At 33.1% G+C, this 24,632-nt stretch overlaps 1 protein-coding gene across 5 annotated transcripts in view; it reads right to left on the bottom strand.

The window, feature by feature from the left end:
* ANKRD17 (ankyrin repeat domain 17) overlaps window positions 1-24,632 on the bottom strand; it is a 162,983-nt gene that overhangs the window by 114,798 nt on the left and 23,553 nt on the right. The window contains exon 1 of one of the 5 annotated variants that reach the window (XM_059159407.1): window positions 11,773-11,899. The exons of the other annotated variants lie outside the window; for them this stretch is intronic. Coding sequence (XP_059015390.1) covers window positions 11,773-11,826 — 54 coding nt within the window. The 5' untranslated portion in view covers window positions 11,827-11,899. Of the gene's footprint in view, window positions 1-11,772; window positions 11,900-24,632 lie in introns of those variants that run through there. 5 annotated transcript variants of the gene reach the window in all.

Below are 24,632 nucleotides of genomic sequence, written 5' to 3'. Positions count from 1 at the left end.
TCTGACCACATAAGATTAAATTGGAAACCTGTAGCATCCCAAAATATTACAAATGAAATGTGCCATTTTTAATAACTCACAGAACCTTTCTCAAGAAGAGTTCCTCATCTGAATCACAAATGACCAAAAATGATTTTGGTCAATTCTCCCAAGAATGACATATAATCAGTATTATTCTACATGAACAGGAAAGAGAGATGTCTTAAGAATTAGAGCTTAATTTGCCCATGAAACCCCAGGTTAAGAAAGGCAGACTAAGTCAAAGAGGAAATCACAAGGGAAATTATACATTTAGAACTAAATGATAATGAAAATACAACACTTTGAAATTTGTAGCATGTATATAACTAAGGCAGTGCATAAAAGACATAGCTTTTAATACTCAGAGTAGAAAAGAATGAATATTAAAAAGACTAACCTAGGCTTCCACTTAAAGTGCCTAGAGTAAGAAGAACAAATTAAATACAAAGAAAGTACAAAGGCAATCTAAGGCAATCTAAGAGCAGAAATTAATGAAATAGAAAATGAATAGAAAAACTGATGACATGAAATTAAAAACTTAGTTTACCAAAAATAAAAGAGACAAATTTCATATTAAACTATGCTAGAAAAAAGAAAATGTAAATTACCAGAAGCAGAATTGAAAGAAGGGACATTATTATAGCTGCTACCATCATTTTAAAGAGTACAAGACTATTACAAACAACTCTTAATTAATTCAACAACTTAGACTGAAATAGGTTCCTTAAAAGATTTACAAATTACCAAACCAGAGAAAAAAGCTAAATAGTTCTATCTATATGTATCAAAGAAACTGAATTTTTTTAACAATGTTCCCACAAACAAAACACTAATTGCAGATTACTTCACTGGACAATTCAATCAAAAATTCACTTATACACAAGCTTTTAGAAAACAGAACAGGAAGATAACACTCCCAGTCACTTTATGAGGCTAACATCTTTCTGATACAAAAAAATGGTCAAAGGTTTTATTTCAAAAAGGAAAGTAAAGAACACTGTACTTTGTGAAGAACGATAATCCTTAACAACACAAAAGTAAATCAGACTCAGCCATATCCGAAAAAGAGTCATATATGAAGGTCACAATGCAGTTTATCCCAAGAATACTAAGCTGGCTTAAAATCTGTAAGTTAATTTAAATAATTCATAACAGAGTAAAGAAGGAAAATAATAAGATCATCTCAAGATACTAATAAAAGTACCTGATGATACAATGATAAAAATTCTTAGCAAATTAGTAATAAAAACAAAATACTACAGTGCTGAAAGAAATTGTAAATAAACGGTCATTTTATGGGCCAACACTGTATCAGCTATCCAAAACACATTTCAAAGTCTGATTTGGCCAAGAAACCACCTATCTGCAACCTCTGCTCTAAATTTTATCTTGGAACAAACCAGACCATCAGAAAACTGAATACTCAAGGGTACATTTTTTTTTTAATTCAATTGCATTTTATCGTAACTCCTAGGCTTACATTCTATAGAAACAATATGAAGCTTGTCTGTTTTTGTAATGCTGAAGACATTATTTACTATAACACAAAGTAGCTCCATTACAAGGCCCAAACAGAAATTATTTCTGAGACCTAAAGTGCACAAAATGTATCACTTTTCCAGATCCTCTAGTATGCCTGTGGAATTTGTGGATAATTCAAAACTCAAAACTCATCAAATTTCCAATTTAGCTCTGGTTGCCAGCTAATTTGATCTAAGTTAGCAACCGCATACTGTTTATACATTTCTATACACTACTTTTATCTCTGATCTTAATTTACTAATTTTGCCATTTGTACTTTTGGAGTATTTACTCTTAAAAGCTACTTCAAATTCTTTTGAGGATGAAATATCTTTTACATAAAGGCATAAATAATTTTTTAAAAACGTAATGAGAGCCAAGGTAGCCATATTAGAGAATGTCCATTTAACCAGGGACATAATACAGACCATATAATATTTTACATGTACAGTCTCATGTAACTTTTTTTTTAAGATTTTATTTATTTATTTGAAAGACAGAGATCACAACTAGGCAGAAAAGCAGGCGGAGAAAGAGAAGGAAGCAGGCTCCCTGCTGAGCAGAGAGCCTGATGTGGGGACCCTGGGATCATGACCTGAGCCGAAGGCAGAGGCTTTAACCCACTGAGGCACCCAGCTGCCCCAGTCTCCTGTAACTTTTTAAGAACATTAAATGGTGGGACATAATGAACTTGAAAGGGAGACTACGGAGAGGAAACCCTAAGAAAAGAGCAGAATGTTGAAGAATGAATAGATAGTAAGAGGGTAGCCAGTAGACAATGTGAGCAGTAACAGAATATTAGAATACAATGTAAAGGGAAGCAGTTCAGAAAATAAAATATGGTAAAGATAAAGATGGGTGGGTAGAAAGAAGCTATATAATAGATCAAGTGTAAAAATGAGTTTGGATTTTATTCTTTAATGTGAAATAAAGCAGTAAAACAGGTTATAAAGGTTTTGAAATATATCGGACCATCACCTCAAACTTTTTGTTTGGAAGTTATTAAAGCCAACACTTTAAGAGGGCTAGTTATAGACTTGTTTAGAAGGGATTGCAGAGAATCTATATGGTACAATTTAACTTTAGAGAGTAAGAAAATCAAGAATTAAAAAAATATTTACTTCAAATAACAAAGATAATTTACCCTAAAACTATAACCTTTGATCATCTGGGTTGATTTGAGTAGTATGAATGACTTTTTCTTCTTCCTTATTCCATGTACAGTATACACCTAAGCAAGGTTAAGAGTTCGAAGAACTTCTAAATGTTAAAAGGTAGGTGGTTCCTTCCCTAGACAAGAACACCTCAAATTAAAATAAGAAACAAGCATTTAAGTGCTCAATATACAAGTCACTAAAGATACCAAGAAGAATAAAACTACTCACAGAAAAATCATACGGTGGTAACACTATAAACTCAAGACAATGAAAAAACCCACTAAATATTATTTTAAAATAAATGTCAACATAATTCAGCACTCACTCACTTTAGAAAAGATTTATATTTATAATTCATTTTTTGTGATGATTCACCTGCCAAGATATTTTTAAAGACATATGTGGGGCTTAATCTTAATATTTTGGTTCTTTAAATGGATACAGTTTTATGGGAGACCAACTTTCTATCCACTGTTGTTTCCACTTACTTAATTTCACAGAGAAAACTAACAACAGGAAAGAGAAACTGAAAAAATATTTTAAGAAGATAACAAAATATTACAGAAATGTGACATAATATTAAGAAGGAAAACTTTTCAGTATGTGTGAACACTTAAACACCAGTATGCTTAGGTTAGGAAAAACCTAACCAATATTTCCTTATGAAATGTAAGAATTTAGAAACTCTACTTCTCAAACTCGCTTACACGGTTACATAAATACATACTGGCTGGTCTTTGTTATGATGATAGGGCATACATTAAAACTGCAGATCATGCGACACGGACTGGGGAAGCGGCAACAGGACAAATTCAGGGTTAGAACTAAGGAAAACACTAGCTTAGAGGAATGCAAAGTCAACAAATGAGAATATCTGTGTGAATCAAAGACTCCGTTTGACCACAATATCCAAACATCAAGTAGAGGATCAGAATCTAGACAATCTGTAGGAGGAAAAAAACAAGTCAAAGTGGACAGCAGGCATCCAGATTCAAAGAGGCTAAATCATAAAAGGTCAGAAACTAAACAAAAATTAAGACAGCAGAGAAAACCAACAAGCCATTTACCACTGGCTGTACACTGTTCCTCATCTCAACAATCCTTTAGAATCTGGAAGTAGGAAGAAGAATTACTGGCATCCAAGAAGTGGAAAAGACAGGAGATGTAGAGATGTTACTGACATTCCTCATTTCCTATTGGATCACATTATTTCAATGCCAATTTAAATTAAACTGTGGCAAAACGTAGGGCACACAAAATACACATGTTTATATAAATACAAAGAAAGGTATAAATTAGATTTTGAATAATATAATTTTGCTAGCGTGCAAAGGAATTTGAAACAAACGGCTTAGCTTTTCGATGACCAAGATGTACATTATCTGAATCTTATTTTTCAATTTCATAGACAATATAAAACAGAACTAGTCCCACAGAAAAAACTTCTCTGGACTGGCTGAAAACCAGCTGGCACCTGTCAAAGGACAGAGCAAAGCAACCAATAGCCTTTAAAATGAGAAATATTCAAGGGGTGCCTGGGTAGCTCAGTTAGTTGAGCATCGGATCTTGTGTTTTGGCTCAGGTCATGTTCTTTCTGGTTGGGAGACAGAACCCCAACACTGGGCTCCCCGCTCATAGGGAAGTCTGCTTCCCCTCCATCTCTCCCCCTGCTATTGCATTCTCTCAGTCTCTTGAATAAATAAATCTTAAAAAAAAATTTCAAATTTTACAACTATTTCATATATTTGTTTCATTTGCTAAAGTATGAGTATCAAATAAATTTATGAACTGCTTTCCTAATTATTCAGAAGAATCACAAGATGAGAGAATTTACAAAACCATTTCAGTTTTTAATAACTGTATCAAAATCCAAAGTGTTACATTTAATGTTACTGTACAAGTAAAACCATTTTCTACTTATTTCTAGCCTCTCCTTTCACTCAATTTCACTTAGGAGTCCTCAAACTCCTTTTTCACAAATTCTGAATGACTAACCTAGGACTTAAAATTTTAAGAAATTAATTAAATTTCCACATAAAGTTCTTCCCACTTCTTAAACATGCTTTATTATAGTTGAAGGGTAGAGAAATCCTAGAGGGAGTGTTAAGAGATATTAAAGAAGGTGGGACTATGTGATGTTAAGAAATTTGATAAAATGGTAAAAGAAAACATTTGAATCAGACTTAAATCAGTTTTATGTCCTTATCAATTGTGAACGTGGGCAATATACTGTAAAACAGGTGTTACTCAAGTGTGGTCCACAATATCCCTGGGGATCCCTGACTTTTCCAGAGCACCTACGAGGTCAAAACTATTCTTATAATAATAAGATGTTATTTGCCTGCCTTACTGTGCTGATATTTACACTGATATAGAAATAATGGTGAGTAAAACTGCTGGTTCCTGAATACGAATCAAGGTCACAGTACCAACCATATTCTTTTCTGGTATGTACTCATAATTTAAAATGGGGGAGGGGGAGGCAGGAGAGAAAGCCAGTTTCCATTACAAAGCAGTAAAAAGTATTAATTTTTAAATTTCCAACCTTGAATATATGACATTTTAATATTCTTTGTGACATAATGGAAAACATTTCTGCTATAGGTATGTAGCAGAAATGTATAGGTATAGGTATACTATAGCAGTATAGCTATGTAGGTATGGTGGTTATCTCAAGACAAACACTTGTGTAAATGGAAGCTAAACCAATAGCTTTTTTTCACGGAATATCATTTTTACTTGAGACAGACTACAGTTATTCATATTTATTTGGCAGACATTTTCTCAAAAAGAATGAAGTGAGCCTGTCATTTCAAGGAAAAGAACTCACTTTCTTTGTCATCAGTAATAAATTCAAGCCTTCAAGCAAAAATTAGAATTTTGGAAAATTTACCCGACACTATGAATGTGACAGCATCCCAGTTTTTGACTTTTGTAACGTTAAGTGGTGGTATTAGCAAATACTTTTTTTGTTTTTAATACTGCAGAATGAAAGGTAGCAATATTTGGAAGTCAGTATGTTAGAAATCATTTTCCAAGTGATCAATGTATAATGTTACAAACTCATGCATGAGTACCAAATCCATTCAAAATGTGCACCAAATCAGTGGATTTTAATCTAACAAAGTTCAGAAAATTCCCTGATAGTATTTGTTAAAAATTCCACATTGCAACTAATCTTTAGGAAACTAGCATTTGTGTAGTTTTAGGAGTGATATCAAAAAATATCCATATAATTATCTGAAAGGGTTATTAAAACATTCTTCCTTTTATATCCTCATGTAAGATCAGATTTTCTTCTTAGACGTCCTCCAAAATATTTTTTTTCCCTCAGAAGTTATTTTTTATAAAAATATGTTAACATGTAATGGGTTTATATTAATTTTTGATGAATTTTAATGGTTTTAGATTTTAATTTCTAATATTAATTATTGATAAATATAACTCATAAACAAAGATCCTAATGAGTCCCCAATTATTTACAAAAGTGTCAAAGAGTCCTGAGTTCAAAAAATTTGAGAACTGCTACTCTAATCATCTCTGAGGCTAAAGTTTTCTTCGTTTGCCAAATGGGGGATGATACTAAAATAAAATAGTATATGAGGGTCATCATCACTTTAAAAAACACAATCAAGTATTAACTAAGTGCTAAGTGCTGCACTAAATCTTTATACCAATAATCTCATTTATTCCTTATAAACATTCTAGGAAATGGATACCTACCCCTTCAGAGAGTCATTTAGAGGATTAAATAAAACAATACTTATGGAGTACTCAGCACAGTCCCTCTGTATAACAACTAAAAATTTCAATAAATGGTAACTAATGTGCTCAGTTACTAATGCCATCGTAAAACTATGTGAGTATCCAATGTACAACATATACCCTTATATAACCAGCTGATTCTATCCAAAATCAAATTATTAGTGACCAATATTGATCTAACCATTCATTAAACCAAGTTATCTGATGGACATTTAACATTTATGAACACCTCCTGAAAGGTCTTTGTCTTTGAAAATCTGGAAGCTATATAAACCAAATATCATCAGCGGTTAAGCAGAACTTTGACTCTCACCAACTCTGCAGTGACCAATTCATTTCCTATTAGAATGAGTTCTTTAGTCAAGTGCCAGAACAAGGACCCCGAACAACACAGAACCAGGAAAGTGCCAATGTTTTTGCATTTATATGCAAATAATACATGATGCAGACCTTTCCTAATTCACACACCACAGCAATGCATTAACCACTGCATTATGATGGATTAACATGGGACTAGTAGCATCGGTACAATCCTGCCCGCACTCTCACATGAGAGTAACAGATTAATTCACCCATTTCTAGTTACACTATATTTTTGCAAACTGTCTGGAGCTTTCATACTCTGCTAAAACATTAGTCTTCTTTACAGGGATTATAAACTAATATAATGCATCTCGTTCCCCCATGCTTCCCCCAAATTTGGTGTATGAAAGCAATGTTGCAACTTCTGCCCCTCCCTCCAAGATAAACACAATTTTCAAAAAAAAGAATTCATAATGTATAATATAGCAGTAACATGAATGTGTGTATGTAAAGTATATGCGAGCATATATATGAGTGTGTTATCTGTATTCAAACATCAATACGTACACAACATACTCATTTAAATGGAAATAGAAAAATCTTTAATGGGGCGCCTGGGTGGCTCAGTGGGTTAAGCCGCTGCCTTCGGCTCAGGTCATGATCTCGGGGTCCTGGGATCGAGTCCCGCGTCGGGCTCTCTGCTCAGCGGGGAGCCTGCTTCCTCCTCTCTCTCTCTCTCTCTCTGCCTGCCTCTCTGCCTACTTGTGATCTCTCTCTGTCAAATAAATAAATAAAATCTTTAAAAAAAAAAAAAGAAAAATCTTTAAGGACAAAAAACAGAGAACAGAATCCAGGAGACTTTCTGGATAGCCCAACGTTCATAAATATGCCTAACAATTACATAAATAAGGGTAAATTAGATAACCTACAGGTGCTTAAACAAAGAAAAATATGAGCTTAGATAAAAGAAAACATATGCTTACTGAAAAACTGAGAATGCTGAAAACATGGGTTTCAAATTATTCAAATGAACAAATGAAGTAAAATACTAGCATTCAAATACACAGTTGAATGCATCTTGAATTCAAGAATATTTAAAAACCAATGGCAGAACTTTGTGAAGCAAAATTAGCTGGACTAAGGTACTCAATAAATACTAGAGTGAAGTTATAAGATTCAATCTATTCAACATGTCTAATCTTTCAAAACCTCTTAATGAATGGAAAATGCTACTTATATCAGTTCAAAAATTTACATATTTAACTGAACTCTTATGTCTCTAGATCAACTTAAACTTGTGTTCTAAGAGTTACTCCAACACTTCCTTGTGAAAATGTTACCATGATTATACTAAATAGAGAACTTTAGAAATCCACTGAAGACTTGCTGATACAATATATTCTACAGAATAAAAAGATATATAGCAAGTACCTGTTCAAAGAGTCTACTTCATGGAGATATTATATCATTACTAAAAATAATTTTCATGGTAAATAGAAAGTGGATTACCCCTGTTTGAACTAAAATGCACTGTAATTTACCATTAGCCTATCACATTGATAAATCAAAAGGAAACAACTTCCCTGTGACTCTTTCAATCTTATTTAAAAACAACAAAAAAAGCAAAACCCCTCTGATGTCATGATAAATACAGAGCAAGAAATGGTTTCATAACAAATCTACTTCCTACGTTTAAATGTGACCCCTTAATTTAGTTCTATGCTAAAGGGTTCAGCCAAATGCTTAATACCCTGGATTTTTCTTCAAGAAACAAACAGAGTTGGGGCTTTCAGCTTAAACACAACTTATAAAATCAAGTACAGATGAAGCTAGAAACTGTGGCTTTGGTCTGAAGAAGGAACAAGACTGGGCATTAGAGTTACTATATTTAATATACTATATTTAATATATTTACTATATTTAATATTCCTATTTTCATAAAACTGCTACCTTTTTAAAACAAAAATGTATCAAAGGCTAATACCCTGAAAAAAGTATTCTGAATTTGATTAAAATTAAGATAAAAATATTTGTGAAATTTTCTCATTTGTAAAATAATTCTTAAAGAAAACTATTGAAATTGGTTTAATTATAAACAATAAAACTAGAATATATATAATCAAGTTCCTGAAATGACCTCTCATATGATTCATGTTATCATATAAAGAGCTAATACACAAACCTCTCCAGCTTATATACACAGTATTTGGTCACACAAATATGGAACATACAAAAAAAGTCTGGGAGGACTATTTTCTCATTGATCTATATACGAAAATCCACTATTACATATGACCTGTACAAAAAGCATCAAAATTCTAAAATTATAATCCTGTCTCAGCAAACATAATACAAACAAATCAAAAAAAGAGAGAGAAAGAGATTTATATAGACTCCTAAGCCCTTTCTATTATCTGTAGTTGGCTACCTTCTCAAGTGTTAGTTAAAGTGAGCGATGATATTAAGTTGAAAACAACCTTTTCCAATTTGATTATAAGTTTTAGAAACTTAATGTATTTTACTTAAGATTTTGAAGTAGACTTAAAAATTCAAGTTAAATACATATGGGTATATAGAATAAATAATAACAATTTAAAAGGTAAACTATAGCATTATAAGAATCTATTTGCACTATATTCACTGATACTGATTTTTTTTTCTTTTTACTAAGATTTAATAAGAGCATCTTCAAGAAATGAATGATTAAAAGGACCACGTTATACTTGAAGGCAGAAAAAAATAGAATGGATCCAATGTTTAACATAAATAAGCAGATATCTACATAAAATTCCATATGTCCAATAAAGCCACAAAAATGAACATTATGGTGACAAACTTAATACTAAATAGCTCAGTATTAGGTATAATAATAAAATTGTCACTCTGAGATATATGACACACTTCATTATTCATTATTGGACATGTATACAAGGAGTTAACTCTTTTCAAAAGAAGAAAAAATAATTTTCTGGAAAGCTTGCAGTGTAGAATGCTCTTCACCTGCAGTACTTTAAAAAATGGTACATTTAGCTCCACAGCTAACAAGTTATTCTCTTAGGTCATTATGACTACTTATAATTTTGGAAAAGAAGCATATTTTATTACTGCTTGGTAATTTTTCTCATTTAGTATGCCAATTATTGACAAATAGTTGAATTAAATAATACAAATAAAGAGAAAACTCAGTATGGTTTAATGCAACAGGTATATGGGAAACAAACTGAGATAGAAAATTAGAAAAAACAATTAAAGTTAGAGGTTATTTTAATAACTAGTAATATGAACAAATTATATAATATAAAAACATAACATTAAACAATTTTAATGGAAATAATGAAAAGCCAGTTTCTGAGACAATATTACAAAAACCTATACAAAACACACAAAATTACACTCAAGTGGGTTTTTCTCAGATAATAAATAAGACTTGTAATATCTGTTATATACTGAAATTTTAAATAGCTAACGAAAACATCAAGTAGATTTGTTGTAATCTGTAACTGTTCTTTAAAGTCCACACAAAAATTAAAAAGCACGTTAAAATGTACCACTAGAACTTTATAATCTAATCAGACGTGTTTAAACTGAATCACTAAGTCATGTGACCACTCCTAATTACTGAAGTTACTTCTTGAAAGTACATACCACTATTTCTACATAGGTAATTCATACCATTTCTAAGAAAACTCAATAGTATTAAAAAAAAAAATAAAGAAAACTCAATAGTATCAAAGTTTAAAAAGAGAGAGAAAGAGAAAAGAATGGAAATTAACCAGAGAATTCAACTCAGACAATAAGCTCTTAGGAAAGGGGGAAAGAGTATGTTGGCAGGTGTCTGCAAGGAGCGAGATAATACAATGGAATCAGTTTTCATTCTGCAGAACAACCAGGAGACTTGCTGCAATGTCAGCTCCAAGCACACACTGAGGGACTCCAGAAAATGCTCATTGATCATGCAGCACTTTATAATGCGCATAGGCTTTTTTCTCCTGCTAACCCCGCCTAGCTTCCCTTAGCAGCCTATTTTCCCAAGCCCTTTCCACTCTAATACAGTCTCTTCCTGAAGACAGTGAAATATTTAATAAACTGTCTTAACGGTGTAAGTATTAGGAATACCACTCATCATCATGAGCCTCTTTATCTTAATTAGCCAGTATTTTTTTAACGAGGGAGGAAAAAATCTACACATCCATAGATTTTAAAATGGGCATTAAATATATCTACACCTATAAATACTAATGTTTTATAGTTATACTACAACCAAGGCCAAAGCCCATTACAGTTTTACTTTGACATGTATTCCTGGAACTGATTTATACTCAAATAGGTTCTTATAAAATTGATACAACCAAGGAAAAAAAGGAAATTAATTTAAAATCCTCATGAGTCAAATGTAGATTTTTTAAGTGAACTCTCAAGCATTAATGGCTTAAATTTTAGGGTCTTTTATTTTTTAACTTAACAATTTATTTCATAATGTCAAAGTCACACGAAAAATCCAGAACCAGAATGTACCAGCTAAATTAAGCAATCAGATTGATATATATGCTTAATTTTACTCTAGAAACAAAAATAATCAGCTGTTTCTAATAGTTAAAAGCCAGCAGAGCTTCGGGCTTAGATATGTAAATGAATTCTAAGACATATGACACTAAACCTACCGAAAGCTGCTTTGTAGACCCCACCTTCTAATGAGTTAATCTAAAGGTCACCACCAGCCATCGTTTTTTTATGAAGTCCGAGGCCCTTTTTTCTTTTTCTATCAAACATATATTTACAATTTACAAAACATGAAGTTCAAACAAAATAATTCTAGACTCGTTTAGTAATCATGTGAACCCGACTGGCACATTCTCACAAGGAATAAGGTCTGACCATATCTTGCTTTTATGCTCTGTCTCTCTTTGCTCTCTCCTCTAATCTATTCATCTGCAAAATAATTCCGGCAGATAAGATTTCTTTGTTCAGATTTCAACTTTCATTTCATTTACAAACCTAGCCCTACCTCAAGAATGTCTTCTAGAACATATGCTTCCATTTCAGCCGCTGTCTCCACCATGTTTTATCAAACTGCCATGTTTCTTACTGCACTATGATTAGATCATTGCCAGCAGGAACACTCCTCTGTGTCAGCAAGGGAACAGGAAATGGAATGTTCTATTACATGCCTAAAGCAGCTTAGCTGTTCACTAGCCAGGCATCTACCAAAAGAGCAGGGGGTGACTCACTGTGTATTTTTTAAAGATACAGAAGCTCTATTCCAAAGCAAACTTCTGTCAAGTAATTTCAACAGAAAAAATAAATAAAGTCCCCTATTTTACCATACCAAAATTTAAAATCCTAAAATTTCCAAAAAAGGAATAATCATACATTTTTTTAAAGCTATTTAAACACGCCTGGCTTCCTGGTTGAACAAAAGAGGTTGAAGTGGGTTACGTAGCAATTTATCCTTAGTAAAGCCTTGTAGTGAGATTAATGGCTGCATTAAACATGCAAAGAAGGAGGCAAGGTAATACCAAATTAAGAATTTGCTACATCAGGCAAATGTATTATATAACATACACATTACAGGTGCTGACTTAAGGGTATCAAAAATAATTCTTAACGTAGATTTTTTTTTTTTTTAATAGCAAACTAGTATTCTAGAAACTAAACTAATCTGTTTGGAAATATCTAAGAGAATGAAATCAACATCCAAGTGACTTACAAGTACTGAAGCAAGCCATAACATGTCATGGGTATATTCATTTTCGTAGAATATCTCTAACTTCATTTACTAACCAAAAGAATGGCCTTTTGCCCCCTTAACATAAATACTATAAGAGACTAAAATATTTCAGATAAATTAAATTCAGAAACACTGTATCTGGATCATTAAACAGCAAATAAAGTTAGTGACTGACAGCAGAGCCAATTTATATTATATTTATTACTGTAACTGATCCTCAATTTAGTAAAATTGGTTACTGTGTCAAATTTCTTCCTTATGAAATCTGGAATATGAAAAAATGCAATGGGAAAAGAACAATGTTTTATGCTTTGTGGTAGAAATAAAATAACTGCACATATAGGAATGTCACACAAACTAAAACTGAAGTGATTCCTCAATGTACTGATTAACCAATCTAATTATAATTCTAAGGTGAATACTTTTAGTCTAATTTTCCTAATAGAAGAAATTTTTAAAGGGCAAGAAAAATACAGGAAAAAAAATTAGAAAGGGAGTTATTATTAACATATATGGCCAAATCTAAGCTGAGAAAGTGAATGACAGTGCCAGTAATGTCTCCTCAAAATGATGTCATGTTTCAGTGGTAAAGGATTTTGTAGTTCTCTTGAGCCTCAGATTATTTACCTATAAACAGTGTAACATTCATTCAACATGCAATATCTTCCCTATATTAGAAACAATTCTAGGTACAGTCAGTAAGGCATAAAATTTCTTAACAGCATCTTTCTCAAGTCATAAAATTTCTTACTATATGACTATTAAGTGAGAAAAATTATCTACTACTTAATATCTGATATTTAGGGGGTATGTTTGATGTGTCAGGAAAAATGAGGCCTTTTTGTTAATAAACATGTTATTTAACCTTTATAATAACCCTACTAAGTGAAAATAATTTAAAATAACACTAAGAATTAAATCATGCTTACGCTATGCTACATGCCATTTTAAGTGCTTTGTATGTATTAACTCATTTAATTCTCACAATAATCCCAGAAGAAAGGTAGGAACTATTATCTCCATTCTACATATGTAGAAACTAAGGCACAAAGGGGTTAAGAAATTCACCCAACTTATTCCCAACTAAACTAATTAAGTTGAGGAGCTAAGATTTAAACCCAGGCAGTGGGTTCCAGACTCTGTGTTCCATCTAAGAAACCTCCTCCAGGCAATATTATCCTCTTTTTACAAATAAAGAAATCGTATCTCAGAGTGTGTGCACAGTTTTATAGAGGAGTTGAAATTCAAACCCAGAGCAGTCTGACTCCAAAGGCTGTGTGGAACTGATGGAAAACAACTGTTATTAAAAATATTTTCCCTCTGGGGCGCCTAGGTAGCTCAGTGGGTTAAAGCCTCTGCTTTCAGCTCAGGTCATGATCTCAGGGTCCTGGGATCGAGTCCCGCATCGGGCTCTCTGCTCAGCAGGGAACCTGCTTCCTCCTCTCTCTGCCTTCCTCTCTGCCTACTTCTGATCTGTCTCTGTCAAAGAAATAAATAAAATCTTCAAAAAATATATATTGTTTCTAAAAATATATATATTTTTTCCCTCCAGCCATACGTAGTGCTTACGATGTAAGTATGTGTATGCCTGGCATTTTGGAGGCTTCTGAAACAAAACAATTTCCATTGTTCAGACAGAGCTTAAAAGAAACTAGCAAAATGGCTTTTACTATTTCCTTTCTTCCAGGCCAATTATTTCTATGCATCAAAAATTGCTTCACCCTTAGATTAAGAGAAGTCAATAACAAGGTTTTACTTTCTCAAACCTTCCTCAAATATAAACAAGCAAAGATAGGTTTCAGTTCAAAAAACTCTTACGTTAGGTCACTTGCATTTCCTACGAACATAGAACAGGCTTTCCAACTTTATTTGCTAAGGAATCAGGCCTCTTATGCCTCAATTAAAACATTTACTTTCTCCTTCCCTTCTGTTCCAAGATTACCGGGTACTTCTCTTATCTTTTCAGATAACTACTGTTAAGTTTTTATGAAAAAATATGTGATTACAGCTTTCCTCCGGGATTATGGATGTTTATACCCATTTATCATCTTTTTCGCTCCTACAGATCAGAAGCTTGATGAAAACAGGTTAACATTTTGTCACCAATATAAACCCAGGGCCCGCATGGTCTTTGGTATACATAGAGCAGGCCCTTAAACATTTGATTAACAAGAAATGCCATGAATATAGGAATTGTTGGATACTCCGTAATAAACCCTAATAATTACTGCTACCACTAGGAACAATTTTGGATGACAAAAACATTTGTTCCATGACTAGGTCACTGAAGTAAGATACTAGAAATACTCAATACAATAAGCAGGATATATATTTCAGAATTTCTATAAATTTTTATTATACAAGCAAAACAATTATTTATTTTTATTTTATTTTCTGGTCCTTTTTGTTATTATGATGACCTATATGCCAAAGCATAAAATACTCTGTGCAAAGAATGTGGAAGACATTCAAATGTATCAGCCTTAAAATCCTAATACTATCAACATGAGCCATCTTTCTTCTAGTTCAACCTCACCACCTAGGCAAAAACAAACAAACAAAAAAAACCAACCAAACTGTTTTTCCAATTGCTTAAACTGATTTCAATGGCACAAAGTCTTTCATTTTTGCCAACAGCAAAACCATTAAAGTGCAAATAGTAATTAACATAGAACAGTTATGCAAACAAATGGAAACCAACATATGCAAATAACAAATCATAAAAGAAAATACTATAAATAAGATTTTCAAAGGTCCAAAGTGAAGAGAAAAGCCTCTCATAAAAAAGAGGGGAAAGGACAAAAGAAGCTCAATAAATACCAAGACTGGATAAAGGAAATCTCCTACCATTACAATTTTATTTAGGATCACCACAGGCTTCTTTGAATAAGGCACAACCCCCCCCCCCCACACACACACAGAAATGTGCTGTCCAAAACAAGCAAGCAACACTATTTTGTATGACTTAAAGTACACTTTGTTTGATGTTTGTTCCCCCATATAAAACTATTTTAATAAAAAATTCCTTGTAAAGGGAGTTTACTTGCATCAAATTTTTTGTTTGTTTCTTTTCAAAATCCACATTCCCAAGCAAAACAAGGGCAGATCACTGGTGGCAGAACAAAAGGAACAATTTCACCCACCTACATAAAAGCAAACTACTAGAAAAATGTACAACTTCACCTCTCAAAATGTGTGAAATGTAATCTTACTTTGTAATATCTTTTTCCTTTTTTCTACCTGTAAGTTACATTTTAGCAGAAACATGAAACCCAAGTGTGAAATGACCTGAACCAAGCCTAAATGAGATGTTCATAACATCTCATATAATATTATACTAAATATTAATATTTATATAATATATAATAATATAATATTAAAAATAATAGATATTAAAGAATTAAACAGAACTTAAAAGACTAATAAAATCTGGTCAAATTTCTGAAAGCAACATTATTAAAACAACACTCTCTTGGGACACCTGAATGGCTCAGTTGTCCTCAATATCAGGTCAGGATCCCAGTGCCCTGGGCTCATTGCTCAGGTGGGAGCGCCTGCTTCTCCCTCTGTCTGCTGCTTCCCCAGATTGTTTGTGCTCACTTGCCCTCTCTCTGACAAATAAAATCTTTAAAAAAAAAAAAAACCAAAACCACAATACTATCTCCCTGATTTTACCTGAACCAATCATGCCATAATAACAACTGAGGATTCTAGATATCTAATGTAGCACAGTGATATTCTTTTCATTACCATCATTGTTTACTCTCTTTTTTATTAACTATGGTGTTTAATTTTTTTAAGATTTTATTTATTTATTTCACAGAGAGAGAGAGATCACAAGTAGGCAGAGAGGCAGGCAGAGAGTGGGGGAAGTAGGCTCCCTGCTGAGAAGAGAGCCTGATGTGGGGCTAGATTCCAGGACCCTGAGATATGACCTGAGTCCAAGGCAGAGGCTTAACCCACTGAGCCACCCAGGCACCCCAAAACTATGATGTTTAAAGCAATATATGTTCATGGAAAACACTCACCTATAAAAGAAAATAAAGAGAACACTAAACCTACTTCTTAGCACGTCTTAAAAGGCACATTTAGTGTATTCTTCTAGAAATTACCTACACACATGATGTACAGATTATTTTTTATACAAGTGGAAGCATCTTATGCATACTTTTTTGCATCCCCATTTTTAAAATCTAATACTCCATGATAATTGTTTCAGGTTAGCAGTGCAGGTCTATTACTTTGATTTTGATAGCTGCTAAAATTTTCACTGAAGAATTATACTGTATTTAATCAGTTCCCTGTTGATGGGCATTTGTGTTGTCTCTAATATTTCATAATGCTGCGACCAGCAATGCCCAAAGCAAGGGCACATGTACTACAAGTGCCTAAATATAACTATAGGGTGCATTTCTTGATACATATATTTATTTAAATTTTTATGCTACCATACTCTAAAGAAGTTGAGTTTATATTTTGACAGAAGAGACTGACTGCTTCCATAGAAATACTAAGTATTACTGATACATCTATCTAAAAAACCCAGATCAGAAATCAGCATCAGTTTTTAAAATACACGTCGAGATTTATCCTTAGTTCCTCATCATTTCTGCTTTCAAGGAATGTCAAATTAAAGCTATACCTCCTCTCATTTAATTTCTGCCCCTTATCAAAATAAATTACATAAATTCATTCCCTGACAGATTAGGAACTTCATTTGCTACTAATCAAAGAAAGAAAGGAAAAAAAAAAGAAAAAGAAAAAGGCAACAATGCAGATTCTATCTATATACATGTATTTGGAGAAGAGAAAAAAGTGGGGAGAAAAATACCTTTTTAAAAAATTTAAAAAGGGGTACCTGGCTGGCTCAGTCGATTAAGTGTCCACCTTGATCTCAGCTCAGGTCTTGATATCAGAGCTATGAGTCCAAGCCCCACACTGGGCTCCATACTGGGTGTGGAGACTACTTAAAAATAAATAAATAAAATAACAAACTAAAATTTTTTAAAAATTCTCTACATCTACTTCTGCTAAAATACAAATTCCAATCAGGTTTAATTGGTTCTTTAGCTTAGGAGTAAATGGTGATGTTTCTGCCCGAATTCAGCCTTCTAAAGATACAGAATTCTTTGGGTATGTTTCTTACTAAAGTAAATTAATTAAATATTGTTGGATATTTTGTTTCCCTTCCACATTTATTTCAAACTACTTATTTTTAAAGCACAAAATTTTAAAGTAATCCTTCCATCATTATAAAAATCAAATATACAATAAGAAGACAGAGCTACACATAAGCAATTTTTATTAACATAAAGAGCACTAAAAAAAGTTTCTATCTCAGTTTCTTGACATACATTCCAGGGCCAAATCTGATAATAATACTTTTAAATAAGAATGATTAGTCCCTCACTAAAAGCTCCATACTAAATGTTAAGAGTTGGACATGCTTCTGGATATGTGCAGGAATACCTAAAAGGTTTACGTAATGAAGAATTAAATACAGATATTTAAAATTCACCTCATAAAATAATGCAAAGACCATCCAGTAGTATATTCTAAATTAAGGCTAAAGGTATGAACTATTTTATAACAATTTTACTGCATAAATAAAATTTTTCTCAAGGCTGATATTATAAAAGCCCTAGCAAACTTTTTTTGGAAAGATCATCATTAGAATTTTCATCATGCATTTATATAAATATCTTTGTGCTTATTAAGCTTTATACTGCATAATGGATGTAGACTGATAGTCTACCTTCAAGAGTCTACAATCTAGGAAAACTTGAACCTGTTTCTCCACAAAGTTTAAAATTACAATCTTCAATGATTTTTTCCTCTTCATCGATTTAAAAAGTAAAACCCAAAACTCTACTTTGAGTAGACAGAAAATATCAATATATTTGAACAAAATATTTCATCCAGATGTGTCCTATGTACAGAATGGAATACAAGCACAGTCTTGTCCAAATATAAGTAACACAGTAAGCAAAGTAAGAAACAAAGCAGCTTGTCCCTCTTCTCACAACTCCAATAACAGCGTGCCCATTGGACAGTTGCATTTGTTGTCTCTACCCAGGATGGGTCACACCATGAATTCATTCTTTTTCCAGTATTTCACAATAGGCTCTATGTATACAAAATTAATAAAATAGTTATTGTTTTTAGGTCACATTCACTCTCCCCAAATTTGTCTGTACTGTACATTTTCAAATAAAAATTTTTAAAAAGTAGATATATTAAAGAAAATTAGTTATTTCAATGTTATTTTTGTTTCAAATAGCTGTACTAACAGTACAGCACTCTCATTTTGGTCAGCAGCACATTAGCTGTCTTTTGCTCCGAAGCAACAAGTATCTCCAACAAAAAGAAATATCCTACAAACACAACCCTACCACACACACATACATACCACACAGGCAGAGTGGTAGAGAAATAAGAGGAGCTGAGGATAAAAATACAGATTATAAGAAAAGACTTGAGTCCAAAACCAACTTTCTAGAGTCACCAACTCCTACAACCCTTCTGAAGGACAACTGTCCTACACTAGGAGACTGAAGAATCAGCTCCAGATAACATGCTTAAGATAATATCAAAGGCATGGGAAAAAAAAAATTAGGGTGTAAAAACTATCCACGTAATCTTAGAATTCTACTTCTCCAAGTAATCGTGGAGGACAGTCTCTGGCTCTCCTCCTTTGGTTCCTGATGGTTTGGGGTCACTGGCAACAAGCTCCAATCAGTCTGGGCCCTCAGGATGCCTGTTACCACCCTATTTCTAACCTCACGTAGTCATAGGAAATCTTAAATGGCTTGTCAGCAAGCAATTACTGCAAATATCAAAAGACTGACTACTCTTCCAGGTTTATAACTCCATCTCCTTAGAAATGTATTACATTAAATTCTCTTTATCCACCTAAGGCGAGGCCAAAAATCACAAAACAGAGTATCATTCTCTATTCCGCTAACCTAATCCTGGCCATAAAGAATTTTTAAGGATCTTCATATAAAGAAAATCTCAGAGCATAACTGACTTTCCAAAATTCCCAAAGTGGATATACGACAGGATTCCAACACAACCCTCATACACAAACACACACACACACGTACACACACACTGATTTCATTCTATGTAACTGAAATATCTCTTTGGTTCTTATGAAGGGATCTCACAGCTACCCGTTATCATTACTTTCAACCTCCCCCACAAAGTTCAGAAATCCAGTTTTACTACCAAATCTCCAACAAAAAACAACACAATATAAGAAAACAGAAGGTAGTATTTACTAACTTTTATGTATGTAATGGATATCTAACTAGCATGCTTTATGAAATCAAATTTAACCCACATTCGTATCTTTTGATTCCTTTATCACCAATTTCTTATCAGAATCAAGTATTTTTAGAAAGCCTATCAACTCCCATACTTTAATCTTAAAGCACATGCCAATGTCTCTCAATGAAGGCAGTCAATATTGCTTAAAGGGCAGACACTGAATAACTACAGATTACAGTTTACAGATTACTGAAAAGCTAACTTAACTGCCAAACATAACTTTATACTTAATGTTTTTGTATGCTTAAGGAAACCATTGCCCCCTTACACAATTCCACAATTTCCAGTAAAACAATTAGTTTTTAAAGTATTTCTCGTAATTATTTTAAAGGTATACCTTTACATAACTTGATTTTTTTAGCACTCCAACTTACATTAAAAACTATGTATAATTTAAGTAGATCTTAGAATCTTCTGCACTTTAAACATTCAATAAGGTATATAATACCATAAAATTTCATGTTCTTTAAAATAAAATTTGCAAAACATACAAGCAGAAATCGGTTTCCAATGCAAGACTCCTAAAACTGAACTTCAAAAAATATTTTACCTATATACAGCATAAACAGGAGGCTAATGTACCTTACACTGAAATGGCATCAAAATAAAATTAATTCTAAAACAAACAAAATTAATTTTCATTCAACAAATGTCTGGTTAGGGACATAAACCAGTGTCATCCCTAGAAGGATAAAAAAGGCCATTTCTATTGCCATCTTCCTTCTAGTTCTTCCAAAGACATCCTGCCTTTAGTAGCTGTTGCTTTTCTTGATCAACCTGATTTCCTCCTTACAGACAAACCAGGCTTCTAATCCTGGTCTTCAGTACATCAAAGAAAATTTCATCTTATTAAGAGTCACTGGCAGGAAGAAAGGCTCCAAATTTTCCCATATATCCAAATTTTTAACAACAAATATTTTTTTAAAAAAGGAATCATGGAAAGGATTCAGGAATTGACATAAAAACTCAGGAATAGATGCCAGTCAAGAAATAATTATGCATGCTACATAAAAATAGCCATATTAGTATTCTATGCAACTTTCTCATTTCCTGAAATTAATCCTTATGTGTCTTCCTATTTCTAAAAAACCATGTACCCCTCAAATGTCACTTTATAAATAAAGGCATTATTATCTAACTAGGTAAATGCAACTTCTGTAATCTTTTTAATGTTATAAATGTGATGCATACAAATAAGATTTTTTCAAAATTCAAAGGCCACAGAGGCACAAAATGAACAATAGATCTTTTTTGCACCTGCCTGCATCAAACTGGCAACACACTGTTACTGTTCTAGTATGGTTACCAGCTTAACATTAATACTATTTTACTTGTTTCCTAATTCAGCATTTTTATGTGTTATCTATTGACTGTCCACTGACGAAACGAGCACTGAACCTTCCTCTATTGCCCTCAATCTCCTACTAATTTTATAGGCTATTCTTTTTTGTATTATAAAGTTTTATAATATATTCCACTCCATAACCTTAATTAAACCTATTTTATATATCTTCTAAGTGGATTCTAAAAACTAAAACTCAATTATATACATTTATAATGTGGCTAGGTAAATACTAATCTCCAAGGGAAATATAATTTTGTATCACTTAGACGTCACTGATTGAAAGAACTGTCCAAGTATTCCAGTCAGATGACATTTGAATTTTTCTAGGTTTCTTCAGTTCTTTTTGAAGGCCCAAGATTGCCACTCTAACCTCCCACCTACACTGCTCTACCACCATATCTTCTATGTTGGGCTATATTTTTCACTGCACTGTAATACCTCAAAATATTTTCATATAAGGTGCACAGTTTTTCCAAGTATAAAAAATGTACTTGTCCTCCTAAGTAGTGTGGTTGAGCATAGAAAATTTAGGTCCAAATTTCTTTTCCCCCAAATGTGAAGATACTGTTCGACTGTCTTCAAGCATTCATCAAGGCTGCTAGGAACTCAGTCATTTCATTTTTCATCCTTTATTCCCTCTCTGTGGCAGTAATTGGGGATTTTCCTTTTATCCTTAGAGTTCTGAAATTTTACCAGATGTATCTAGATGCAGATCTTTTTCCATTCATCCTGCTTGGTATAACATAGGCTCTTTCAATCTGAAATTCATAATCTTTCTTCCAGCTCATGACATTTTCTTCAATTATTTCTTTGATTATTTTTCTCCTTCCCACTGTTCTGTTCTCTGCTTCTAGAACTCATATTTTTGGATGTGAAAACTTTGTGATATAATATATTTTCCAGATCTCTTTAATTTTCTCTCAATTTTTCCAGATGTTTTTTTGCTTCACACATGCAGAGATTTCCTCCTCTTTAGCTCCAAACCAACAAATCAGTCTTGATTCATGGTTATTTAACCCATCCATTAAAATTTTTTTTTATAATTTTCAAAATCTTTTCTGGTTCTCTGCCCCCTTGCCAATGAAACTATGATTAATAATTACAACATGTTCTTAAATCTTAAATAAAAACGAATTACAGTTTTTCTTTGAAGTTTTCTTCTGAATTATATCTGACGTCAGTTGTTCTTTTACTCATCTTAACCCTCTTTCAACTGATTATCCCTATTTATATTGGCAAATGGAAGATTACTTTAGAGAGTACTGGAACCCAAAGTGGGCTTTCTCTGAGATTGTTCAAGTTTGTTTACCCAAGTGGCTTCTCACTTAAAAGGCAGAGTAGTACTATTTAAGCAGGCTGGCATATAAATAAGGCATCCAAGCAAGGTACCCGCATAGGAAGTCAAGCTCACTGAGAACTGTCAAACTGTTTTCCTTTGGAGTAGCATGCTTTAGTGGCTCTGCTTCTCAGATTCCAACATCTCAGCATGTCCTACTGAATTGTTGGTCTACTTTCCTAAGGGCCCAGTCCTTAGATTTCAGGTCTGAGAGCAGGCATCACTGCCACCAGAGCTGTTTAGGCTGGAGAAAGGGCAGAAAGGAGCTCCAACTAAGGCATTCTGGAAAATAATTCTTTTAAAAATTCTTGATTATTACCCAATTACCCACTACTGTTCTTTGTATTTGTTGACTCCAAGCTTGGAGCCTTTCCGAGGTTCCCCTAGGAAAACCTGAGCTTACCTCTGGTATCTTGGGTTCCATTTCTTCTTAGATTTTGCTGTCAATCCGATCCCGTGAACTTTCTATCTTCTTCAAAATTTCTGGTCCTCTGATGATACCTGTAGTGGACTGTGAACTGTAATTTTACTGCTCAAAATGCTTCCTCCCCTCCCCATTTTTCTAGTAACATAGTCCCTCTTGTTTGTGGGGAAACTAGACCATGTGATTTAGAAGGTGATTTCTTCCCAATCACCACAGGGATGGCCACATAACTTAGGTCTGGCTAAAATATCCTAACCCCCTTTTCTTTGGCAGCCATTACTGCTTGGCTGAAAACAAAGCTAAAACAGAAGGAAAAAGAAACTAAATATTTGAAAGACATAGTACTGATGACATCATTCAAATCTGGATTTATTCACAGCTAGGTTAATCTTCTCCCTTCCTTCCCCACACACATGCAAACATACATTAACGTCACAGAGCTAATGAGGTCCTTTTGCTCCTCTTTAAGGTAGTTTGGCTAATATAATAACATCTGTTCCTGCTTTTCAGCACTGCCATTTAATTGAATCCTTATACACATCAGTGGGACACTGGTTAAAGGAATGCACTCAATCCATCATATTTAAAAGAAAAGTTAGGAGAATAACTATAAAATAAGCTTGAAGAAATAAAAATAATGCTTTATGGTTTGCTGTTAAACATATAATGAGGAAGTTAAGCTGTAAACTATATTAAATATATGTTATCATTCCATAACACAGCCTTCATACCTCTAGGAGTAAAAAAGCACACATAAAAACCAATTATCTCTCAAAGAGTTTTTTCTCCAAGTCAAGATTCCAGTGGTTTCAAAAAGAAAAAGAGCGAAGGAGGAAAGGTGATATTAATTTAAAATTTTCTAATCTATTACTGTAAAAGAAAACCAAAACTCTCTGAATGGTTATATAATGGCAACCCCTAAAAGAAAAATTCTGTAGCTACTGGTATGATTACTGGGGCAAACATGGGTAAAGTGTTGCTTATTTTTAATTTTAGAGATAATAAGAAGTACAGATGGTCACTGAACTCCTCAATGGATAAAAGGTAAAATTCAGTACTCTTCACCTAAGGTCCATAATTCATGGTTCACAGACTTATGCCTTTAGAATTCCTCCTAAAACAATATGCAAAGTGCTGTATCTATGTTTAAGTACATTTGGGGGAAAATTAGGTCCACAGTGTTCATCAGACTCTAATAACTAAAATTCACAACCTAAAAAAGGTAAAGAAAACTGCTCCTGACTGAAAAAACACAATGACAACTTCATTCAGTAATTTTATGTAATAACTATATCCAGAAAAACATCTAATGAATACCTCTAACATGTAAAACAGTGTTTTAGATATATAATTTCCATTCTTTAAAAAAAAAAATGTTAGGAAGAAAATCATTAGCCCCAGTATCAATGACAATAATGAGGCTGAGCAGTAACTTTCCCAAAGTCACATGGTATTAAAGCAGGATTCAAAAGCAACTTTCCCAACTTGATTTCAAACTCTTTCCATAAATGCTTTTTTTCTAGGAGAAATATTTGTAAGAAAAGAAATAGAAAGGCAATGGGTTATTTCATAATGGAATGTAATTTTATGTCAGGCACAGAAATTATCAAGTACTACCATGCCTATGTTTTAATGAAAGTAGAATCTGACCTTATTCCTAACTGCCCTTTGACTAAGATATTCCAAAAAAACTTCTGTTT

Source organism: Mustela lutreola, chromosome 1, assembly GCF_030435805.1.
Source record: "Mustela lutreola isolate mMusLut2 chromosome 1, mMusLut2.pri, whole genome shotgun sequence".
Classification (NCBI taxonomy): Eukaryota; Metazoa; Chordata; class Mammalia; order Carnivora; family Mustelidae; genus Mustela; species Mustela lutreola.
Note: the sequence above shows the minus strand (reverse complement) of the source record. Positions and strands in the feature narration are given on the sequence as shown.